Below are 20,006 nucleotides of genomic sequence, written 5' to 3' on the forward strand. Positions count from 1 at the left end.
GTTGCAGCTGAATACCCCTCACCTCATCCTCCCCGTCCAAACATGAAAGAGAACCTGTGGTGTTTAGTTTGTCTAGTTTGGGCTACTGTAAAAAAAAATGTCTGCCACCGTAGAGAGGACCTGCTCCCAATGTAAATATAACGTATTTAAATATAAAGGCCTCATTCTAGAGTAAAGAAAAAAAGAATTCGTACAATTTAGATGATCAAACACTCGAAAAAACATCATTAGGATTATTTTATATTCAATTTCTGCCGATAGATCCCTTTCAGCTAAATCTTACACACTGAAGCTTTAATTTAGTTCAAAAGCATTTCCGGAGAATCTCCTCGTTAAGACAGTTCTTTTTAACCCAAGTTGATATTTAGTCATCACTCATTTATTATTGGAAATCTTTTTTTTAGGTTGAATCTCATTCTCTCCTGTACAACAGTTTCTGCATTTTCAACTGATCTGAACTGAATTCACTGGAGCCACTGTTTCTGTTTCGCTCACAATTAGTGCTAAGTCACAAATATAAAAAAAACCTTGGCACGTTTTTTAGGAATTTACAGCACTAAAAAAATGTAACAGTACCTTCGTCCTCGTTTTGTCCTTGAACAACTTTCTTTGATTGTTTTTTTTTTTTCAGTCAAAACAAGGTAGCTTAGCTAACTGCACTAGTTTTCTAAAAGATATTGGTTTTGCACATGCACCAGCAGATATGACTGCATCAAATGAAATTACATAAACATATTGCATTTTTCATGAAATAATGATATCAGTATAAAAGGACAGTCTGAAACACGATGCAGCAGAACAAGAGATATCATCTTTTTTATTCTATACATTCTTCTTCCTTGTAAAAACCTGCATTACTCACAATGCAACTCAACCATTGACAGTTTAATCAGAGATTCAGGAATGTTATGCTGCCTTTGGCTAACGTGGCCTTGAGTGACAATAGGCTTTACACTCTGTATCACACCACTATCAACACACATTGATGTGTAAAATTGTTGAAGCTTCCCTTTAAACATTCACACTGTATGCAGCTGTTTGTTCAGACTGATATTCCTGCAGTGCAGGTCATTAACATACATCTTCCTCCATTCACCTCTGAGCTATTAGCATAAAGTCAGTTCAGTTGCTGAACGGGGCTGTTCAGAGCCGTGGACATGACTGTGTGGATTAACCCGTCATGTGCCAGAGCCTTCACCCTAACAAGGGCAGCTCTGAGCAGGAGCTGTGCTGGGCTGGACCCGGCCCCCGACCACAGCTATGCAGCTGTTTGTTCAGTCTACCTGCCCAGAGCTAAATACAGACAGCGATAGAGGAGGGATGGCAGCAAGTTTTTACTGAAACTCAACGGGGGCTGTATTTCCCTGGAAATAACTCAGATAGAAATATCAGATAGTGTCAATGAGTGCTGTTGAAAGCAAGACACTCTGGATGTAGTTATCCAGCTTGGTTTGATCAGAAAAATAAGACTGTCATGTGATACGTTTAGAGTTGCTTGAAAGATTTCTATTTGGCATCAATTTATGTGCAAAAGCCAAGACAGCAAGTAGCTTTCCATGCAAGCAAATGTTTACTCTGAGGAAAATAAATTCTCATCATTTCATATAAAATTCATTTTCACAAAATCAGGAGCCCAAATCCACACGTTCCCACAATAAATACTTCATGCTCTGACATACATAAATAAACGCCTTCCAGAGTAATTCAAGCTTGGTGCTCTGAAATGATCTGCTGCGTTCAGTGTCAGCACATTCACCTGTAAACCCATGTGAGAGGAGAACCTGCTCCTCTGAGGTGGGACTTGAATTTATGGCTCAGAAAACCAAGCCATGGGAAAACTTTTTTTTTTTTCCTGCAGCGGACACGGCTGCAAGGGTAAGGGCACATTACACCAACTCCACAACCACTTGGAACAGATATTTAAAAAAATTAAAGTCAGAGAAAGGTTTGCTCGATTACTTCTAGGCGAGAAATGGCAAAAAAATAAATACTGATTCTATCAGAACCTATAGCCCTGACAGGAAGGGCCTGCTTGTGAAGATGTGGGAAGTTAATGTGTCACCTGCATTTTCAAACACATTTTGGGAACACTGTCTAAATTCTGCTCTGCTAAAAATCTAAACAATAAAGTTTACACCCTTGGCAGCAAATTAGACATATTCTTGGTAGATAAAAGCACAAATTGTCTTTTTCATTCCCAGGAAGAAATTTGGTTCCACTTACAAAGTTCAGTAAAACCAAAAAATAGAAAACTAAAAAAATCAAGTTCTCCACAGCCAGTCAGTTTTTCTCTTGGAGAGTAGTAGTTACAAGTCTGTGTCTTTGATGGACCCGCAAAGTGCAAAAATCATCTTAGGTAAAAAAGTGTGAATGAGATGTGAAAGGAAATCTATCACGACCGATCCATCATTAGCACTGACGTCCGTCACTTGTTCTCTGTCACTCACCGAGTCCTGAGATACTCTGGCGTGGAGTAGTTGAAGAGCAGGAAGTCCATGCGATACAGGTTGAACAGTTTCTTCTGGTAGAAAGGACTGATTTGCTTAAAGAAGCTTGCAGCCATGTTGCCATCAGTCCTGGTGCTCTTACCAGATGTTGGAAATTGAAGCATTCCCTCCACTCCAGTCAAACTGAGCACAGCCTGAGCATCGGGCTCCAGGGTCTCGTATTTCCCCACCACATCATAGTGGATGAGACAGGGGTGGCAGAGCGAGTGCACTCGCTCCCAGTGCTCGTTCAAGGGTTCCTCCCGTTGGGTTCGAGGGTCCACGAGATACTGGACAAACTCGTGGAAAGACACATTATTCCCTTTCTCCAGTGCTTCTGCCTCTGGGTTGGGCCGGTGCCGGCGGATGATCTTGGTTCCGTAGCGCTTGTGGAAAGCTGTGTTGTAGCGACGTGTGAACTTGTTCCGGTAAGCGGACACCAAACGCTCGAAGGGCTCTCGCACGAAGATGAACTTGAGGTAGCTGCGAAGGCGTTGGTTGATCTCAGAGACTGAGAACTCAGACAGCGTGCGGAGGTTACCAGCTACGTGCGCCTCATTGGCAGGGATGGCAAGGGGGTCAGTGTAGCGACCGTCACTAGTGAGGACCATGAGGACACGCTTCCAATTTGTGCAGGCTACCTGGAAGTCATAAAAGCGAGGAACATTTTCATTTATGTATCAAGGCACTTAAAGCTGCTGTTTTCATTCACTGCACCACACTGAGATGTCATAATATCTACATATTGACAAAAAAATCATTATATTAAAAAAATTCATTATTTAAATAATGTTGATAAAACAATGATTAGTGTTAATCAGTACAACAACAATAATTGCTCTGACCATCAATGAGAGCATCATCTATCTGCACAACCCCAGTAGGTATGAGTATTTTGTAGTATTTTGTTGTATATTGAAGATAATTAATTTACCAAAACTATAATGAAACCCACAATAAAGTAGAATGGCCCTCAGGAAAGCGCATACCACCACTAAGGCCCAACAGTCCCCTTAAATTCTATCAAGCTGCCCCAAATTTCACATTGATTTTAGTCCCATAGATGTGCCTGCCATGGATTTGCCCCGATTCAAAACTGCACCAAAAATTATTGAGTTCTTCCCTTACCTGAACCATATCTTCCACCAAGTTTCATAGTAATCAGTCCAGTAGTTTTTTGTGTAATCTTATCAACAAACAAGCAAATAAGGCTGAAAACACAACCTCCTGGTGGAAAAAATTATGTTAAAGATTAAATTGACTGAAAGCATCATTGTCTTTTATTAATACTTTCAATTGATACTGTGATATTGTAATTGTGAATTATTTTGGACACTGTAGTTACTAAGTGAATATCTGATACTGTTACAGCCCTAATCCCTAATCCTAACAGGCTAACACTCTTGGCTACAATTTGAACTCTGAACTTTTTATTTCTTTTTCTGTGTGCACATTTTTTGTAAATGGCCAGATCAGCTTTGGTATTAGCAGTTTCTGTTTGTAGTATAGTGTGTGTGGATGTTCACTTTGATTCACAAGCAAGTTCAACTCTTTTAAGAAGCAGCTTTTTATCATTTCAAAGCAGGCTCATGAACCTTGTGAAGTGCAAGTCAAAATGAACAAACAATATGCATATATCGTGTTCAGATTTAAGTCTTGGCTCTGAGAGGGAGAGTCTCAAATACATCCAAACCACAATAATTGTGATCCATTTGTAATTAGATATCAAGCATGTAACCCTCCTCCCCTCCCTCCCCATCCCCAGCCCCATCTAACACGGTCTAAAAAACCTGCGGTCTAGAATTCTGGCTGCACTTCTTCATGTTAACCAACCTTGGGGACGTAGCAGTAAATAAGGCTGTGTTTATCATCCACAATGAGGTGTTTGAGATCCTCGGGCGAGAGTACCCGGCGTTTCCTCATGTTGCTCAGACACGCCTGCTCCAACAGCTCCCTGCGGCCTTGGAGGGACCTCTGAGCTGCCAACAGCTCCAGCTGCTTGGGATGAGGACAATGTAGTGTGCAGGAAAAGAGGGACCGAAGAGGGAGGAAGAAGCAAAAAAACAGAAACAACTTTTAGAAATTTCAGTCCAGAGGAGTATGTATTTATCTACATATAATTTTAAATCATGTATAAAAACTGCATATGCCAAGTTTCCGTTAATATAAAAAATATTAAACAACAGAAAACTGCTGGAACACACATAATCTGCCCTTCTCTCATTAAAGCTGACAAATTTAGAAAAATATACCAATGAATCCATTTACAGCTTGTGACTGTATGTTATTTAATGTGATGGCTACATGTATTCTCCATCGTATTGCATGCTAAACCAGCCTGGCAGGCTGCGGCGTGAACTCTGTGATGGCCTTGAATCTGTTCTACCCATCATATCCAATCAGCCATCCACTGCGTGACAATAAGCATCATTAGATAACCAGTGTTCAAGTTCCTGTGATCCTCAATGTTCATATGCCACAGCTGAGACCTTCACTAAGATGCCAAATCTTTCATCAAATTATAGTTTCAGAGAAATCTAGGATAAGTACTAAAACCCTTTCTCTTCCTATGTCAACGTCTGTTCCACAGGAAATGTAATATTTGAGTTTAACATCTGCAAAGAGCTCCAGGCTGAAACGTTTACACATTAGTTTTGTGTACATAGCAGATAAACAAGATACAACTTGTAAATTAATCAGCTTTACAGGTGCAGGTACCTTTGGACTTAGCCGGGCTATAGCTGTTTGCCTCTGTTTCCAGTATGTATGCTAAGCTGCTAGCTGTAGCTTCACAGATGTGATGAAGATATGAAGAAACTATAGACGTAAGAGGGTATCAAACTCTGGGTAAGAGCATAAACAGGCATATATGAATTAGATAAACCCAGGCATCACAGCAGGTATCTGCTGCCAAAAACTGAAAATGATTCTGCTAGAGCACAAGTGAAGGACATATAAAGATCTGGAGACAACAGACCCATTAAATGAAAATACACATCTATTATTCAGGGTTTGTGTGAGGATTTGTGGTGTGACCAGTAATTATTCGCTCATGCAAAGCTGGTAGGATCTGCCAATTTACATCTCTGTGTAGGATCAACACAGAATCTGTGTCCCAACTCAGGGGTGTGTGTATCGCAAAGGCCGAACTGAAATGAGAAGGTCTGGTTTACGAAAGTTTTCCATAAGCGTCACCAGCTTGTCCCGCCCTTTCCGAAGCCGCCTAGCAACAGACCTGCAGTTTAAATCCCTTTGGTTTTTTAACATGAGTACCGTTAGCTGTTGGGTTGAAGCCTGTCACTTACATCTGAAGTGCAAGCATTGGATGTCTCATCAATGAATCTGGGTTAGCTTGAACCAGGAACGGAAGGACGCATTTGTCGGCCGAATTTGGAGGATCCTTCGAAATGGGACCGCCTAGTTGAGCAACTGTGATGCAATCTGCCCTCAAATGCTGTAGCCTATGCCTTTGTTGGAATGATGTGTACGACTATTGAACTGATTGAGGCAGAAGGAGGGTGAGGTTTGCTGTTTTTTCTGACCACTGAGATATGGATGAGACTTAAAACCAAGCAAAGCGATCACAGTTCTCTTGGTCTGTGTCACCACGATGTGTTGTTACATTTCAAGGGAGGCACATGTCAGACTACAGCAATGATTCAATGCAGAGTTATAAATTGGCCCGAAGAAACAGACATATAGGTTGTGTGTTTGTGTGTGTGTGTGTGTTTATGCTCTCACCTGCTCCCCATTGTAGAGGGTCTGCAGTGGACCTCTCCTGCTTTTCCCTGGTCTGCTGACAGTCTTCACACCAGGTTCTACAGTTGAACAGGGGAAGATTCATTTTTCTTTGCTGTGCATCAGACAAACAACCTTACACAATGTGTTTAAAAGTGTTTCACTTTGGTCCTTACCATCTGATGCGACTAATTTGAAATGGTAACACCACAGTAAATGTGTTACATGTTGTTGGTTCTATGTCAACAAGAGAACCGGTCTAGTGGATTTTCACCGTGAGCGCTGTCATGACTGATTTAAGTTTGACCGCATGACTGGTGCTTTTCATAAGCCCAGCGTTCAACATCAGTTAAATAATGAACTGAAATTTATTTCACACTTCTCATAGTAAAGTACAAATGAGAAACACAATGTCTCATGGATTTGCAGGTTTGAATGACACTGTAAAGATGGAGTTCTGCAGAGGGTCGGTCAGAGTTAACTTTCCACCCATCTGCTCTGCCTTTGTCATGACGTGATCCTTCGTATAAAAAAATCCTCCCTCTGTTCATCTATAGGTTCCATTATAGGAACACTGTGTTCCTTCCAAACTCTTTCTGTAGCTCTTATATAAGTTACACGCCTCCTCCTCCTTTCAGTCTCTCTCTGATCTTGCTGCAACTTATTTGTCTTAATCAGTTTTTTAAGGTTATTTTAACCATCCACAGTAAATTAACTGCAGGACAAAACAAAACAAAGCACATGTGGAGCACTCCCACCACCCATTTCCTAACATTACACAACCAAACAACAATAAATATGCATTGCTGATTAGCTGAGGGTTTGAGCATGCGTAATGTTGGTACCTGCTAGAGGCTCTGCTGGGTTGAAAAGGTTAAAATATCAGGATGGGGACCTTGTTATCATGTCCCCTCCCTCCTCCAGCCTCTATAAACACATCTGTTTTCTCCTGCCACTACCCCCCCACCACCCAACTCCCATCCCCCTTCTCTCCAGGCCTGATGGCAGTCAGTGTTGGTGTCTGCAGCTCATGGTGCTGAGCACAAAGTGATTTGTTTTGCACATGTGGATTTCTTTACATCTTACACAAAGCTGGAATGAGAAAGGGGAGCAGGGAGATGGGGGGAGTGTGCTTCATATAGATATTTGCATGAGGGAAACCACTTCACATGGAAAGTACTTCATATGGAAAGCATATCAGCTGCCAATAAAACGCAAAGGTGAGGGGTTATTCTATAGAGGAATGGAATCTAAAAGGAACCAGAGGCTGTGTGTCTGCCTCAGTGTCCCTTTTCTCTGCTGGGCTGGTTTTTAAAAAATTATGTTTTTTGATATGGCACAGAATCACAGTAACCCTCTGTGTTGGCTTGGGGACTGTGGCGACAAGCTCTAAATCATAACAGCTTCCTGCCATTTTGGAGAACAAACCAAAATGAAAAGAAGAACAATCAGAAAGCTGGTTAGTCAGCAGATGGATCGAGCGTGTCATGAAAGAGGATCTGAGATAGACAGTCAGCCTGAGACTGCCGGGATACTGCCTCTGACCATCCTTCCTCTGCGTGAGCACACTTGAATCACCAAAAATCCTCAGCTTCCTTCGGGTAAAGCTGTGCCACATCATCTGAACACACAAAGATAGACATCTAAGTCGCGCTGGGCCCCGCTGAAAGGCTTTAGTTGATACGTATAAAATTCACATCATAGGCTAAACAGGGCACACACGCAGTTACATGCATTTATATAAGCTACAGCACTCCGAGAAACAAAGCAATGATTAGGACAAAATGGTGAAGGAAAGAGGTGACAGTGCAACAACTCAGAGGCATATCAGACAGAAAAGTCATCGCCAGGTAGCACAGAGTATAAAGAAAGAGCTAAGGTCTCAGTCAACAGCACAGCCGTTCACATCTGAAGCAGAAAAGCCTTCAGCAAACTCAAGACGCTTCCTCAGGAAGTTGGAAAAGTAGGTCAAGAGACACTTAAAGGCTCTGCTCATATGAAAGGTTTATTGTCTGTTTTCAAGTATAAACACTACACGATGGAGAGGAAACATCTACGTTTATCATTCATACTGATATCATCAGGGGAAGACAGGGGCAGGGGAGAGTAGATGTTACATACAGAGCTGATATCACTTGAAGTCACCAGAGGAGCACTTTTCTTTAAAAGATTGAAAAGATTGAGTAGTTTAAGACAAATACACCATTTGGCGAATAAGTCAAACATTCCGCACTTCAAAGTTACGGTATAGGTAACATAGTTAAAATTTGAACAACACTGGTTTTGTCACAAAATCACTACATGACACCACCATGCGGTCATTCATTATTTATGTATCTTCTTGTGTAACATGTCTGCCTGGTTCTGACTGAATTAGTTACAAACATGTAGTGATTTTCAAAATGCTAATGATCCATTTAAAAGGAACAAAATTCATATTCCAATGGGGCTGCACACAAATACAACATAAGCACGAGTGTGTCAAATGCGGATCACATTTGAATTCACATCCTGTCTGGACCTCGACCACGCTGTCCCCCAATCTGTATATTTTCCGAAAGAAGAGGAAGTCATGTAGCTTGTACTTTCCATGTAGTAGCAGCCTGTGGAGAATTCCCATCACCCTGTGACCATTAACTTGGTACCGACAACATGGGTGCTTGAGTGTGTTAATCTCTTGGGAATCCTAAAAAGGAAAAACAGTTCCCAAAGTACCCAAGGATTTAACACATTTTAGCCACCTTAAAGGGATAGTTCAGCAAAAAATGAAAATTCTCTTTTAAAAACTCATTATCTACTCACCACTGATGGAGGGTGGGTGAGGTGATTTAGTCCACAAAACACTATAGTTTCAGGGGTAAACAGTGTTGCAGCCAAATCCAATACAATTGAAGTTACTGGCGACCACTTCTTCAAACGTGATAAAAAATAGTAATAATAGAGTGTCCGTAAGCCCTGACATTCATTTTCGACTCAAAATGGCATTGTGCAGCAGTAACTGCAGCTATCGCGAGTTCTCGCGATGCTCACAAGCTCTCATGAGAACTGAAGCAGTAACTAGGAGGAGGATATCAGCGAACATTTAGGCTAAACACGTGGGGTAAATGATGCTGTTTCGAGTAGAATTTGAATGTCGGCCTTACGGACACTTGTATGACACCAAATGAGCAGTATGGAGGCATTTTTAGTTTTTTGACCTAGTAGACCACAAAGGCTTAACAGAAATTAGACTATCTGGTCTCCTATTTGCATCTCCAGCTTGTCCTACTCTTATCATTGCATCGTTAACTACTTTGGGCCGCTGCAATTACTGCAGCTCAGCTGCCAACAAAGATATCATGTTGCCTCCACCCACATGCAATGAATCCTGGGGAAGATTGGACCAAAAAAGCACCCCTCATTGGATCCTTCTTTGCAGGAATGGAAGGACTCATTTGTCGGCCATGTTTGGAGGATCCTTAAGAAGGGAACTGACTAGTTGCACCGCTGTGCTCTGCCTGCGAAGGATCCGGCCCCTGAATTGGGAAACAGCTTTTGTCTTTTATCTTTTACTGCTTTTACTAAGGTGGTGAAACTGACACTGTGTAAAGACTCTTTATGTTGGGTGCAGATAATTCTGATTGTGACACCAGCTGTGTGTTGTCTGGATACATCTCTCAACGTGTGTACATAGGTGTAAATGAGTGGGCTTGTTGAGGGGTGGATGGCATCTTGTCCCGGTTTTGAAGAGGGATTTTCTTTCTCTCATGGTGCTTGATTTGTGGATCTATAACTTTACAAAGTTTACTATAAAGTCTAGCTTCACTGATCCTTTCTCTTGAAATGTAGCATACATAAATGTTTCTTTGGCTAGTGGCCCTACAAGTTATATGCCCGCCAAGAGTTTTACCTCCATTAGTAATGCTATCTTTTGTTGGATAAAAGGTTTAACTCAGGAAAGACTTTTCGTATCCTTTATATGCATCAAAGCTTTTACCTGCACTTAAATTGTCAGCATCTTCTCTGTTGATCTGCTCATCACAAACCACATATTTTTTTGTGTTACATGCTCTATCACATACGCCAGAAAACCACCACTTCCTCTCAGACTCCAGGAAGTGACACAACAACTGGCAGTTGACGAAGAGCACAAGAGGCCCCAGTCTCACTACACATAGACAAACGTTTTCAACCTGCGGTCTGCCTGGCGTGTGAGGCTGCACTGCTGTTATACTCCCAGACAAACAAGGTTCCATTAAGTCTGTATACTGGTCTGAATTGTTATAAACAGAAAGCACTATCTAATGACTAATCAGTTGACAGGAAGGCAGTGACATTGTTTGCCAAGAACTTAACTAAAACACTTTGATCGTGTGGGTCCAAATCCTTTAAAACATTTAAGCTGATGTAGAGCTGAAGACCATCTCTGCTCTCCTCTGCTGGCAAATAATAATAATCTCTTTTGCTTTGGTCTTCCCCTATGTGACAACGGAGCAGAGGATTCTGTGACATCAATTAAGTAAAACTGCACTTAACTGCACAACTATCTTTCATGAGGCCCACGTGATGGAAGTTTCCATGAGCTAAAACAAAACCACGATGTAGTTTACTTTGATTGAGGTATGCAAAAGTTTCAAAATAAAGCTGCAAGTGACTGAAAGAGAAAATAAGATGACACAAATGAAAGGAATAAAGAAAAAGGGGGTTACTAGGAGAGTCAAGCCGCCAGACGTTCTGTTTGTTTTGGGCATAGCTTGATTTGAAAGTGTCACACCATCCAAAGGCTACGAGCTGGTGGTAATTAGGGCAACAAGATGGGCTGACTTAACGATCAGTGATATCCTTTAGTAATGGCACAGGAACCTACTTTTAGTCTCCTTCATACCCTTCTAATGTTCACTTCCACAATTCTTTAAAATGGGTTAAAAATTCAGAAGGAAACATGCCTGTAACTGATTTTTTAGGTAATTATGTAATTATTATGTAATTTGTGTCATTTTAATCAATAAACACACTGTATTCACAATAATTAAGTCACTATTTCAGCTTAAAGGTGTCAGTTAAAATTACCTAGTAGTACAGTCAACCTTTGAACACTGACCTATTTTGTGAGCTACAAACAGAAAATCTTATTTAAACAACTAAAGTATATTAAAATAAAATGACATTTTTATAATCTCAGTCTAATCATAAGTCTTTAAATATTCTAAAGTGTAAATTGTTCACACCTCATACTAGTTTGGGTCATTCATTTTTGAAGGTACCTGTTGGCACCATGTCTTTTTTTTTTTATTCTAAAACTACAGCATGTGTGATGATATGTTTAAACCCATAGCTGTGCTGCAGTTTGTTCCTGGGGTGTTGACTTACTCAGTCAACTCTGCTCTGCCTATGTTCAGAGGTATGCTGTCTGTTCCTTAACGACTGTGGGTTGGTGAGAAAATAACTTTGTTTCTCTGATGTCATTATTTGTCAATATGCTGTCGAGCTATTTTCTTTGTTGTCATATTCAAGATATTAAAGAAATCAATAACGTTTAATTTGAAACATTGGATGGTACAGTGATGCGGTGGTTAGCACTTCAAGAAGGTTCCAGGTTCCTCATGCCGAACCAGGGTTCGATGCATGTTCTCCCTGTGTCTTCATGGGCTCCCTCCCACAGTCGGTTAGGTTGACTCGAGAGTCTAAACTGTGTGGTGGTGTTAATGTGAGAGTGAATGGTTGTTTGCCTCTACATGGTGTCCCTGCGATACGCTGGCGACCTGTCCAGGGTGTACCCTGCCTCTCTCAAAATGTCAGCTGGGATTGGCTCAAGATCCTCTTGCGACCCTCAAGAGGATAAGCAGTATAGATAATGGATGCATTCAAGCATGTCACAAGATTGAGTCCATTTTTTTGCTGTGACCATAACACTCCCTGATAATCTCCTTCTAAACTCCTTCATACCTGAAATAACAGAGAAGCTACAAAGTATAGAAGTTGCCACAAAGAGATAACAGCTCCACTCCAAAATAAATTGTGACAATCCCAGCCAGTGCTACTGGTTTAAAAGAACAAGTAAGACCAGAGGCAGAGTCTGACCAAATCATTAAGCACTGAAACCACAATATCATCTTCAACCACTAACTCAAGCCTCCAGTTCCTATCTTTGCGTATAAATCAACTAGTGCTTTAGTTGTTCCTCTTCACAAAACCCTCTGTGTTGTCGGTTAAAAAAATGGAGAAGCCAGAAGGTTCTGTGATTTACAAGAGAGAGCATGTTTGACATATAAACAAATAGACCTTTAGAGATCTGACAACATGACGCAGGACAAACAGCCAGTAGGTTTAGGATGTGGTGTACAGCATGCTCTAAAAAGCTGCCAGCATTGCACAGACCCTAAAGGCATCGCAACCTTTTTTGTCTTTTACAAATGGCAATATGCATGCATGCCCATAACGTAGCACTGATGTGTTCAATTACAGGATGATACCGTGTCAGTGTATGAGCAGACATGTACGGGGGTGAGTAAAAGTATTTGTGGGTAAATACATGTGTTCAGTGACAGAGATTACAGTGTGTTTGTGTGCCTTCGAAAGGTTTAGCAAAAAAAAATTACACTGTGAATCGTGCACAGACTGTGTGTGGGCAAACACATCAGAGCAGGCATTGATGTTGTCTCTGCTTAGAGTTGAGAGGTGGACTCCGTCGCTGTCTGAGGAACCAGCAGACTGAAGACGTCTGGCAAAACCACCCACAAAAACCTGCCAGTCATCTGTGGCATTTCATTTTTTAATTCATCCCACATTTGATCAGCGTATGTGACAACAGTTGTGATAGATCAGTTGAGACCTACAACACTGGCATGGTGTAAAGCAGCCTCAAAATATGTTATTTAGGTGCCCGCGGGCAGTTTGGCTTGTTGATCAGACAAATCGCTATTGTTTCTCATAGCTGGGAAAGAGAAGGAAGAGTTTTCTCACCCTCTAGTATCTGAAGTCGTGTACAGCTGCCTAACAAATGAAGTGGCAAAGCTGGACAGGGTGAATGCAGCGCAAACTGCACCATCAACGGAGAATATGCTCATGATTCAGAAATGAACCCAACAAGATATTAAACAACCCTCAGTCACATTCAAGCCCTAGCTGTGGTCAAGAGCAACATTTTTAATGTCAGTTTGAATTTCATGCCATGATGCGAACAAACCATTACAAACTAGTGAAGCAAAACTTTGTTATATAAATTCTGAAAGCATGATGGTGCTTGTTTTTCTAAGGTATCGTGGCAGCTGAGGGTACCACAGATGTGGTTGGTACTGGAGATGTGAAACCTGCGAGAGATCCTGTCTGATGTCAAACACAAAGGCAAGAAGAAGGGGGAAGGCAGACAGAGTAAACAATAACAACAACACATGGCTTGGTGCAGGTGTAGTAACAGGTTCGCCACATGAGAAAAAACATTGCAAGAGTTGAGTATGGAGACGTTTTATACAGCCATGTGATGTCATACAATCTTATTTTAATGATGGCAACTACACCGTATCTACATATATGATGACTACAAGGTTGATTAACTCAGACAAAAGAATGAAGTCCTCTTAAACTAAACTTACTCTCTCTCCAGTTTTTTAACTAAATTAGAAATTTGATAGAAAGACTACATTTAAAGGTCCAGTGTGTAAGATTTAGGTGAAAGGGATCTATTGACAGACATTTTATATAAAATAGTCCTAGTGATGTTTTCACGAGTGTGTTTCATCTAAATTATACAAATTGTTGTTTTATTTACCCTAGAATGGGCCCTTTATATTGAAATACTTTATATTTACATCAGGGGGGGTCCTCTCTATGGAAGCCGCCATGTTTCTTGTAGTAGCCCAGACTGGACAAACTAAACACCCTTTGAGTTTTTATGAAAACTGAAGGTTACCACAGGTTCTCGTTCATGTTTGGAAGGGGAGGATGAGGTGAGGGGTGTTCAGCTGCAACATGACACTTCACCACTTTATGTCACTAAATTCTACACACTGCAACTTTAAAAGTTAGAATCCTTGGTTTTGGTGCAAAAGGCGGACGATTGAAAATGGTTTCCTGTGTCAAACAGCAAGTGTGGATTTAAATGCTGACAACTTTACTCCATCTTTGACAAATACCCACACTGTACACACACCCTTCCACAAACTTACTTGGCACAGTAACACATACAGTACGTAAACTCGAACGACACAGCACCACAGCTCTGCTGGGTCAACACAACCACATAAAAAAGAGTGAGAGGAAAAAGGGAGTGGGTGTGCATCTCTATTTTTGTTCAAATTATGATGTATCTAATAAGAGAGGCTGACAGGAAATGGCACATGTTCGAGAGATTTCTTCATTATGTCTAAAACATTTTCCCTCTTTCCCTCAGTAACCTTAGAAAAAAATCACCAAGTTAAAATTAGATAAACCATGTTCAACACCTGCTAATCAGCTAATTTCAAATTAATTACACTGAAAATACTAGTTAGAGAAAGAGACAGGATTTGCTTAGTATGCAGCCCAAATAATAATTGCAAATAGTATAATTTTTTTGTATTAACTATTAGTTATTCTTATGATAACTAAAGCCTTCTATGGTCTACGATGGAAGCCCCAAAATATTGGCCATTGCCCCAGAGGCAAATTCATTGTCGGACGAATGCCAATAGGTGCCAAGATTGGCAATTTATTATCAACAAGTCATTACTAGGGTTGGGTACTGAATTCAGTACTTTTAAGGGTACTGACCGAACTACATCTATACTACCGGGTACCCATTCATGTTAAATCAGTCGGTGCCAAATTTCTGAACCTGTGAGTACGTGAGTGAGAGTGAAGGAGAGAGTATATGCTAAATAAAGGGAGAGAGAGCAAGACCATGTGACTCACCCCTGGAAGGTGATCAAGCCAAGCTCATTTCTGATCAGTGCACACAGTCAGATCAATGGTGAGTCAATGGCGCAGACACCCAGGGAGCCATGCACGGCGCCAGGGCATGGACCCAGGGGCCGTCAGAGTGCACACAGCCCGGCCACAGCTCCATCAAGGCAGACACCCAGGGAGCCATGCACAGCTCCACTATGTTCGCTTACAGTCTTTATTTGGATCTTTTCATACATGTTTGGATGGTATAAAATGGATTGTTTTTAAGTTTTTACCTGCCCTGTCAGTAATTTACTGCTCCCCTCTGTGTCTCTATCATTCGCGCTTCGCGCAGCCAACCACTTCGAGCCAATCCAAGCACGCCCCCATCTCCTCTGGCCCTCCATACATTGACTAAGTTTACAAAGTCTGTTGCTTTTACCCAGTCTGAGTTTACACATGGGTCCGATCACACTGTTTGTGTGTGTGTGAGTGTGTGACAGCGTGAGTGACGAGCTGAATTATGAATGAATGCGCAGCTATGACAAAGATTTGACTCATTGAAGAAAAGTATCGATCATTATGTGGTGATATTGTGTCATTATTTCAAACAAATCAATGTTTAAACGTAGCAGATCAGATACGTTAGCAGAGTCTGTGACAGAGAGAGAGAGAGAGAGAGAGAGAGAGAGAGAGAGATGTGTGTGCGCACCGTTACCATTCCCTCAAGTTCTGGTACCCAACCCTAGTCATTACTGATAAGAACCAGGAAGCAAAGGAGAGTGTCTGTGTCAACATTTGCAAAAGTATCTTTCTGTCTGTGCAGACTAAAACGCAAACCCCAGGGTTTTCAAACTAAAATGGGACTAGCCCAGCAGCATTTCCAAAAGCCTCCATTATATGACCTCAAAAACTCCAGAGCAGTGTGAACAACAATGGTAAATGTAGCACATATGATGTGTTTCAAAGTAAAACGAATCAGTGGGGTTGTAGCCATATTCAAGAAGTTCACCAACACCATTGACCTGTAACTGAGCTTCAGTATACTTTAAATGTTTTTTGTTTTGGTTTAGCCTTAAGCAGCATGCTACGTCTTTTATTTAGCCATCCATGTGAGGAGTACCTTGAACATAACTGATCTTATGTTAACTAAAGTTTATAATAATCTAACATCCGAATCGCACTAATGCAGATACTTGAAGTTAACATCACATACATCTTCTAACTTACTAGTTTATAACAGCACAACAGACATTACTTGGATTTCATTCCTAAGTGCCAAACCCAGGAAGTCAGACAATGGCAGCAAAATAATATGCTCTTTGCTGTGTGTCCGGTATTAAACAGTGAGTTTAATTGGGGGATGTGGCTCTGTCAGATAAGTAGTTTGGAAACATTAGGGCATTTTCAAATGAGTTCTACAATGTCCCTGTGCTCAACTTACAAAAACAGGAGTATGTCTATGCAGCAACAGCAAGTATCACTCTCATTTTGGGAAGGGAGGCTTTAGCCCAGTGTTACATGGGGAATTTTATGACGACAATGAAATCGCAAAAGAGGAACATAGGAACAATGGAAAAGTCCTGCCATATAGTTGACAAGCTTTTGTCATTCATCACCAGGTTATGTTTGGGTAACTGGGAAACTAATTTGCAGTTTAAACACAAATAAACACAATTAAAGAAAAAAAAGACTACCTTCAAGCAATCTAAACATAGTCCTTCTCACATGGTTGAAATATCAAACTGCACACTTGCGCTGCATGAGATAGAAGTTGAGGAAGAAAACTAAACTTTGCCAACAGTGCAAGTACAAGTCAATCAAATCACAATTGAAGAAATATTCAAGTGCAGACGCTAGCCAATCAAATCACGTTTATGTAAATACAGGTCCTGCCTGACTATTAATCTCAAAATGAGCCTGAAGAGAGGAGCCAGAGGAAGCTGGTGAACTTGATCTGTTTATCTGGTTGAGGACTTAAATTCTCTTGTACTTCCCTTAGTATTGCATGGACAGCTAAAGCCTAGTTCACGTTACACGATTTCAGCCCGATTTACCAGTCGCCCACGAGTTTTGCTGGTCGCAGACAAAAGCCCCTGATATGCACTCGAGCTGCAGTTGCCAATCGCTATGTGTAAACTCTTCAAAGACACAATTAGAGAGGCTTGATGAGTTGCAGACTCCATTAGGGAACATTACAGAAAGGACACTCACATTTCTCTTTTGCTTATGTGGCGCCCACACTAAGGCTGATCACAGCTGTGTGGTTATTCAAGATGTATGAGAATCTGGCATATGAACACACTAAAAATATACATTTCCAGACCTAAAGGAAATATATTCTTGACTCTTACTCAGTTTAACTTATCTTCCAGTTTGGGCTGTGACACTATGTCAAGGTCAGGATATAATGGGCCAACACGTGACAGTGAAAGCAAGTATCAGGTGTTGGTGTCAGGTCTCCAATTCAAAAAAGCCTCTGTCAAAAGTTTCCTTTATGATTCTAACTTGTGTATTCTATCCTTATACTGGATATAACTTATACAGGAGGGTTCGACAGAAAGTGGTCTGAATCTCAAATATGGAAAAATTTGATACCTCATGAATAACTATAAAAACATCTATTGAAATGTATCTAAAATCCAAGGAATAAAATGTATTTTTATTAGTAAGGAATACATTTTATGATATAACCTATACGATACAGTGTATATTATTATACTACTTGCTGGTTCCTTCTTTCTTGTTTCAGTACACTGTACTCCAGTCACAGTGAATTGGAACAGAGCAGAAATGGGAAATTGAAAGGAATACAAAAAATTGGATAAAGTAGAAGTAAACCAGAAATTTGGCTTTCAAAGCCAGTCTGACTAGATATACAGTAATTTTAGGACACCTTGTGCTTTGTTGCTATCCTCTGAACTAGTCCTCTCTTATGTGGCTTGCATGGCCACTGGTGGGGCTGAAAATCCGACAAGCCTAAACAGGTCAGACAGTAAGGATATATGCACCTAGATGGGGGTGGGGGTGTCAATGGGAGTGCGTAAGTGTGTTACTTGTAGGTTTCTCCGTATGCTCAGTGATTTATTACTGTGGTTTTGTGCTTTTCCAGCTGGAAACTATTCAAGAGAAACTATGGGGGTAATGCTTTTAACATCCTTAATGATTATTTGTCATACCTGACACATCTGATTCTGTATAAGGGTGTGTTTCCCTTGAAAAACATCATCCTGAACATGCTGTGCAGATTTCATCAGAACACTTTTCCATCTCAGCAAAAAGCCATACTGACTAACCCTCTGTACCATCTCCTCTTCCTCTGTACTCTTTACAAACACCTCTTCCTCCCTCTCTTCTGCTTATCCATGTACCACTTTGCTCTGGCATGTGTGGTCAACACAACGCCATCACCTCCACCGCTCCTATCTTTCTCTCTGACTGAGCTTTCCCCCGGGGGCCAATCTGTCTGTCAATGTCCAGAATGGGCTGAGCCCGGGAAACAAAGGAGAGGTAAGGAGAGGAGAGGAGAAGAGAGGAGGGCTGCAGCAGAGGAATGCAGGAGGTCGAGGGGAGGGGGGTTTCAAAACATTCCACTGTTCACAGTGAGCGTATTCATACTTTATTTCATTCACGTTTCATTATGTCTGTGCACATGCCCTCAGTTTCACACGTGCACGCGCACACACTTGTATATTAACTTTTACCCCAGATGCACAACCCTTGCAAGAATTTAAAAACCTGAATGCTGCATTAAAGGTGGAGGGAAGGCCACTACACTATAGTATTAAGTAGTTATTACTTGTATATTGTACAGTAGCCATATAACACTAATTTAATGAAATATTATCATATCAAGTCATAATGTTATAGTCATAAATGCACTTTGACTGACAGCACTCAACACAATAAAGCATTCTGTGTGCACAGGGGTGAAGTTAAAGTTACAACCTGAAGCAGACGTACCTGAGCGTGGACCCTACAGTTCAACCCTCTTTGTTCCCCCTGCTTCCTAAAGCCGCCCGGATGTGCTCTTTAAATCATGTTACTACTGTATTAATGCGTTCGAGGCAGCACGTGAGGTCTCACCTGGCTTGGTGATGCTCTGGAAGTAAAGCACGAGAACCAGGAGCGAGCCGAGGCACGTCGCCAGGAACAGGCGTCCTCCTCGGGGCATCTTCATCCTGAAGCCCGGCTCTGCTGGCGGAGCCCCCGACCCCTCGTCGCTGCTTCGACGCGGTTCATGCGGGACGAGCCGGCCGAGGATGCGGGGACTCTCCGAGGAACCACGGAGCCCAATAGTTGACTGCGGGGGAAGTTAAACGCACCAAGAGCCCAGGAGTCACGCTGAACCGGGCAACTTCACGTTAGTTATCCGTTAATTCTAACGTGAGTGTGGGGGCATGAGTCCAGGACCCGCTGCGCTCTGTGCCGGGTTCAAAAGGACCGGGTTGACTCAGTAATAATGACAAACGAAGCGAGGCCACCTTAGATGAAACATGAAATAGCGTCGCGTTGCCATGACAGGTCCCGAGGAGACACAGGGTTCAGTGTGTGGAAGTTTCTCTGTTTGTCGGAGCGGCTCAAACTTCTCAAACATGGAGGGGGCACCGTGCCATGACGTCACACACCCCTCTCTCTCTCTCTCTCTCGCGCGCGCCCTCTGCCCGTTTCACCGGCCGCTGTGCTGCCTTCAAGAACGGTCGGACATATTGTCGCTCGGGTTAAACAGTCTGATTGTGAATATATTCAACCGAGCTCTTTGGTGTTTTGTGTATCTAAAACACTGCGCAAGGAAAATGTGTCACTAGTTTGTAGAAAAAACAGTCATATGTATTTATACATTATACATTTTTACATTATATATATGTAAGTTACAGTTTGCCCACTGTCGGCTAGTTAAATTACAGTCTGCAGCTAAACTGAGGTGAAAAGCATTGGTTT

The 20,006-nt window shown here is 41.6% G+C and overlaps 1 protein-coding gene across 2 annotated transcripts; it reads right to left on the reverse strand.

The window, feature by feature from the left end:
* Positions 1 to 403: 403 nt before the first annotated feature.
* Positions 404 to 19,683, reverse strand: LOC117764546 (carbohydrate sulfotransferase 11-like). 2 transcript variants are annotated; one of them, XR_004614411.1, is made up of 5 exons: positions 19,152 to 19,682; positions 6,228 to 6,304; positions 4,320 to 4,484; positions 577 to 3,127; positions 404 to 527 (listed from the first exon to the last, which is right to left on the reverse strand). XR_004614411.1 is itself a non-coding variant. In XM_034590417.1 (4 exons), exons 1-4 carry the CDS (start codon positions 19,243 to 19,245, stop codon positions 2,444 to 2,446), a joined length of 1,017 nt encoding a protein of 338 aa, XP_034446308.1. In that variant the 5' UTR covers positions 19,246 to 19,683; the 3' UTR covers positions 814 to 2,443. The 2 variants fall into 2 exon arrangements, 1 of the variants encoding a protein (XP_034446308.1); XM_034590417.1 differs by lacking the exon at positions 404 to 527 and having other exon boundaries at positions 814 to 3,127; positions 4,320 to 4,481; positions 19,152 to 19,683.
* Between the last annotated feature and the right edge of the window lie 323 nt (positions 19,684 to 20,006).

This window comes from Hippoglossus hippoglossus, chromosome 7 (assembly GCF_009819705.1).
Source record: "Hippoglossus hippoglossus isolate fHipHip1 chromosome 7, fHipHip1.pri, whole genome shotgun sequence".
NCBI lineage: Eukaryota > Metazoa > Chordata > Actinopteri > Pleuronectiformes > Pleuronectidae > Hippoglossus > Hippoglossus hippoglossus.

Coding starts and splice junctions, on each gene's coding strand:
- LOC117764546 (XM_034590417.1), bottom strand. CDS start 19,245: ATGAAGATGCCCCGAGGAGGACGCCTGTTCCTGGCGACGTGCCTCGGC. Junction 6,305..19,151: donor CCAGAGCATCACCAAGCCAG/GTGAGACCTCAC, acceptor GTTCAACTGTAG/AACCTGGTGTGAAGACTGTC. Junction 4,482..6,227: donor CCCTCTACAATGGGGAGCAG/GTGAGAGCATAA, acceptor CATCCCAAGCAG/CTGGAGCTGTTGGCAGCTCA.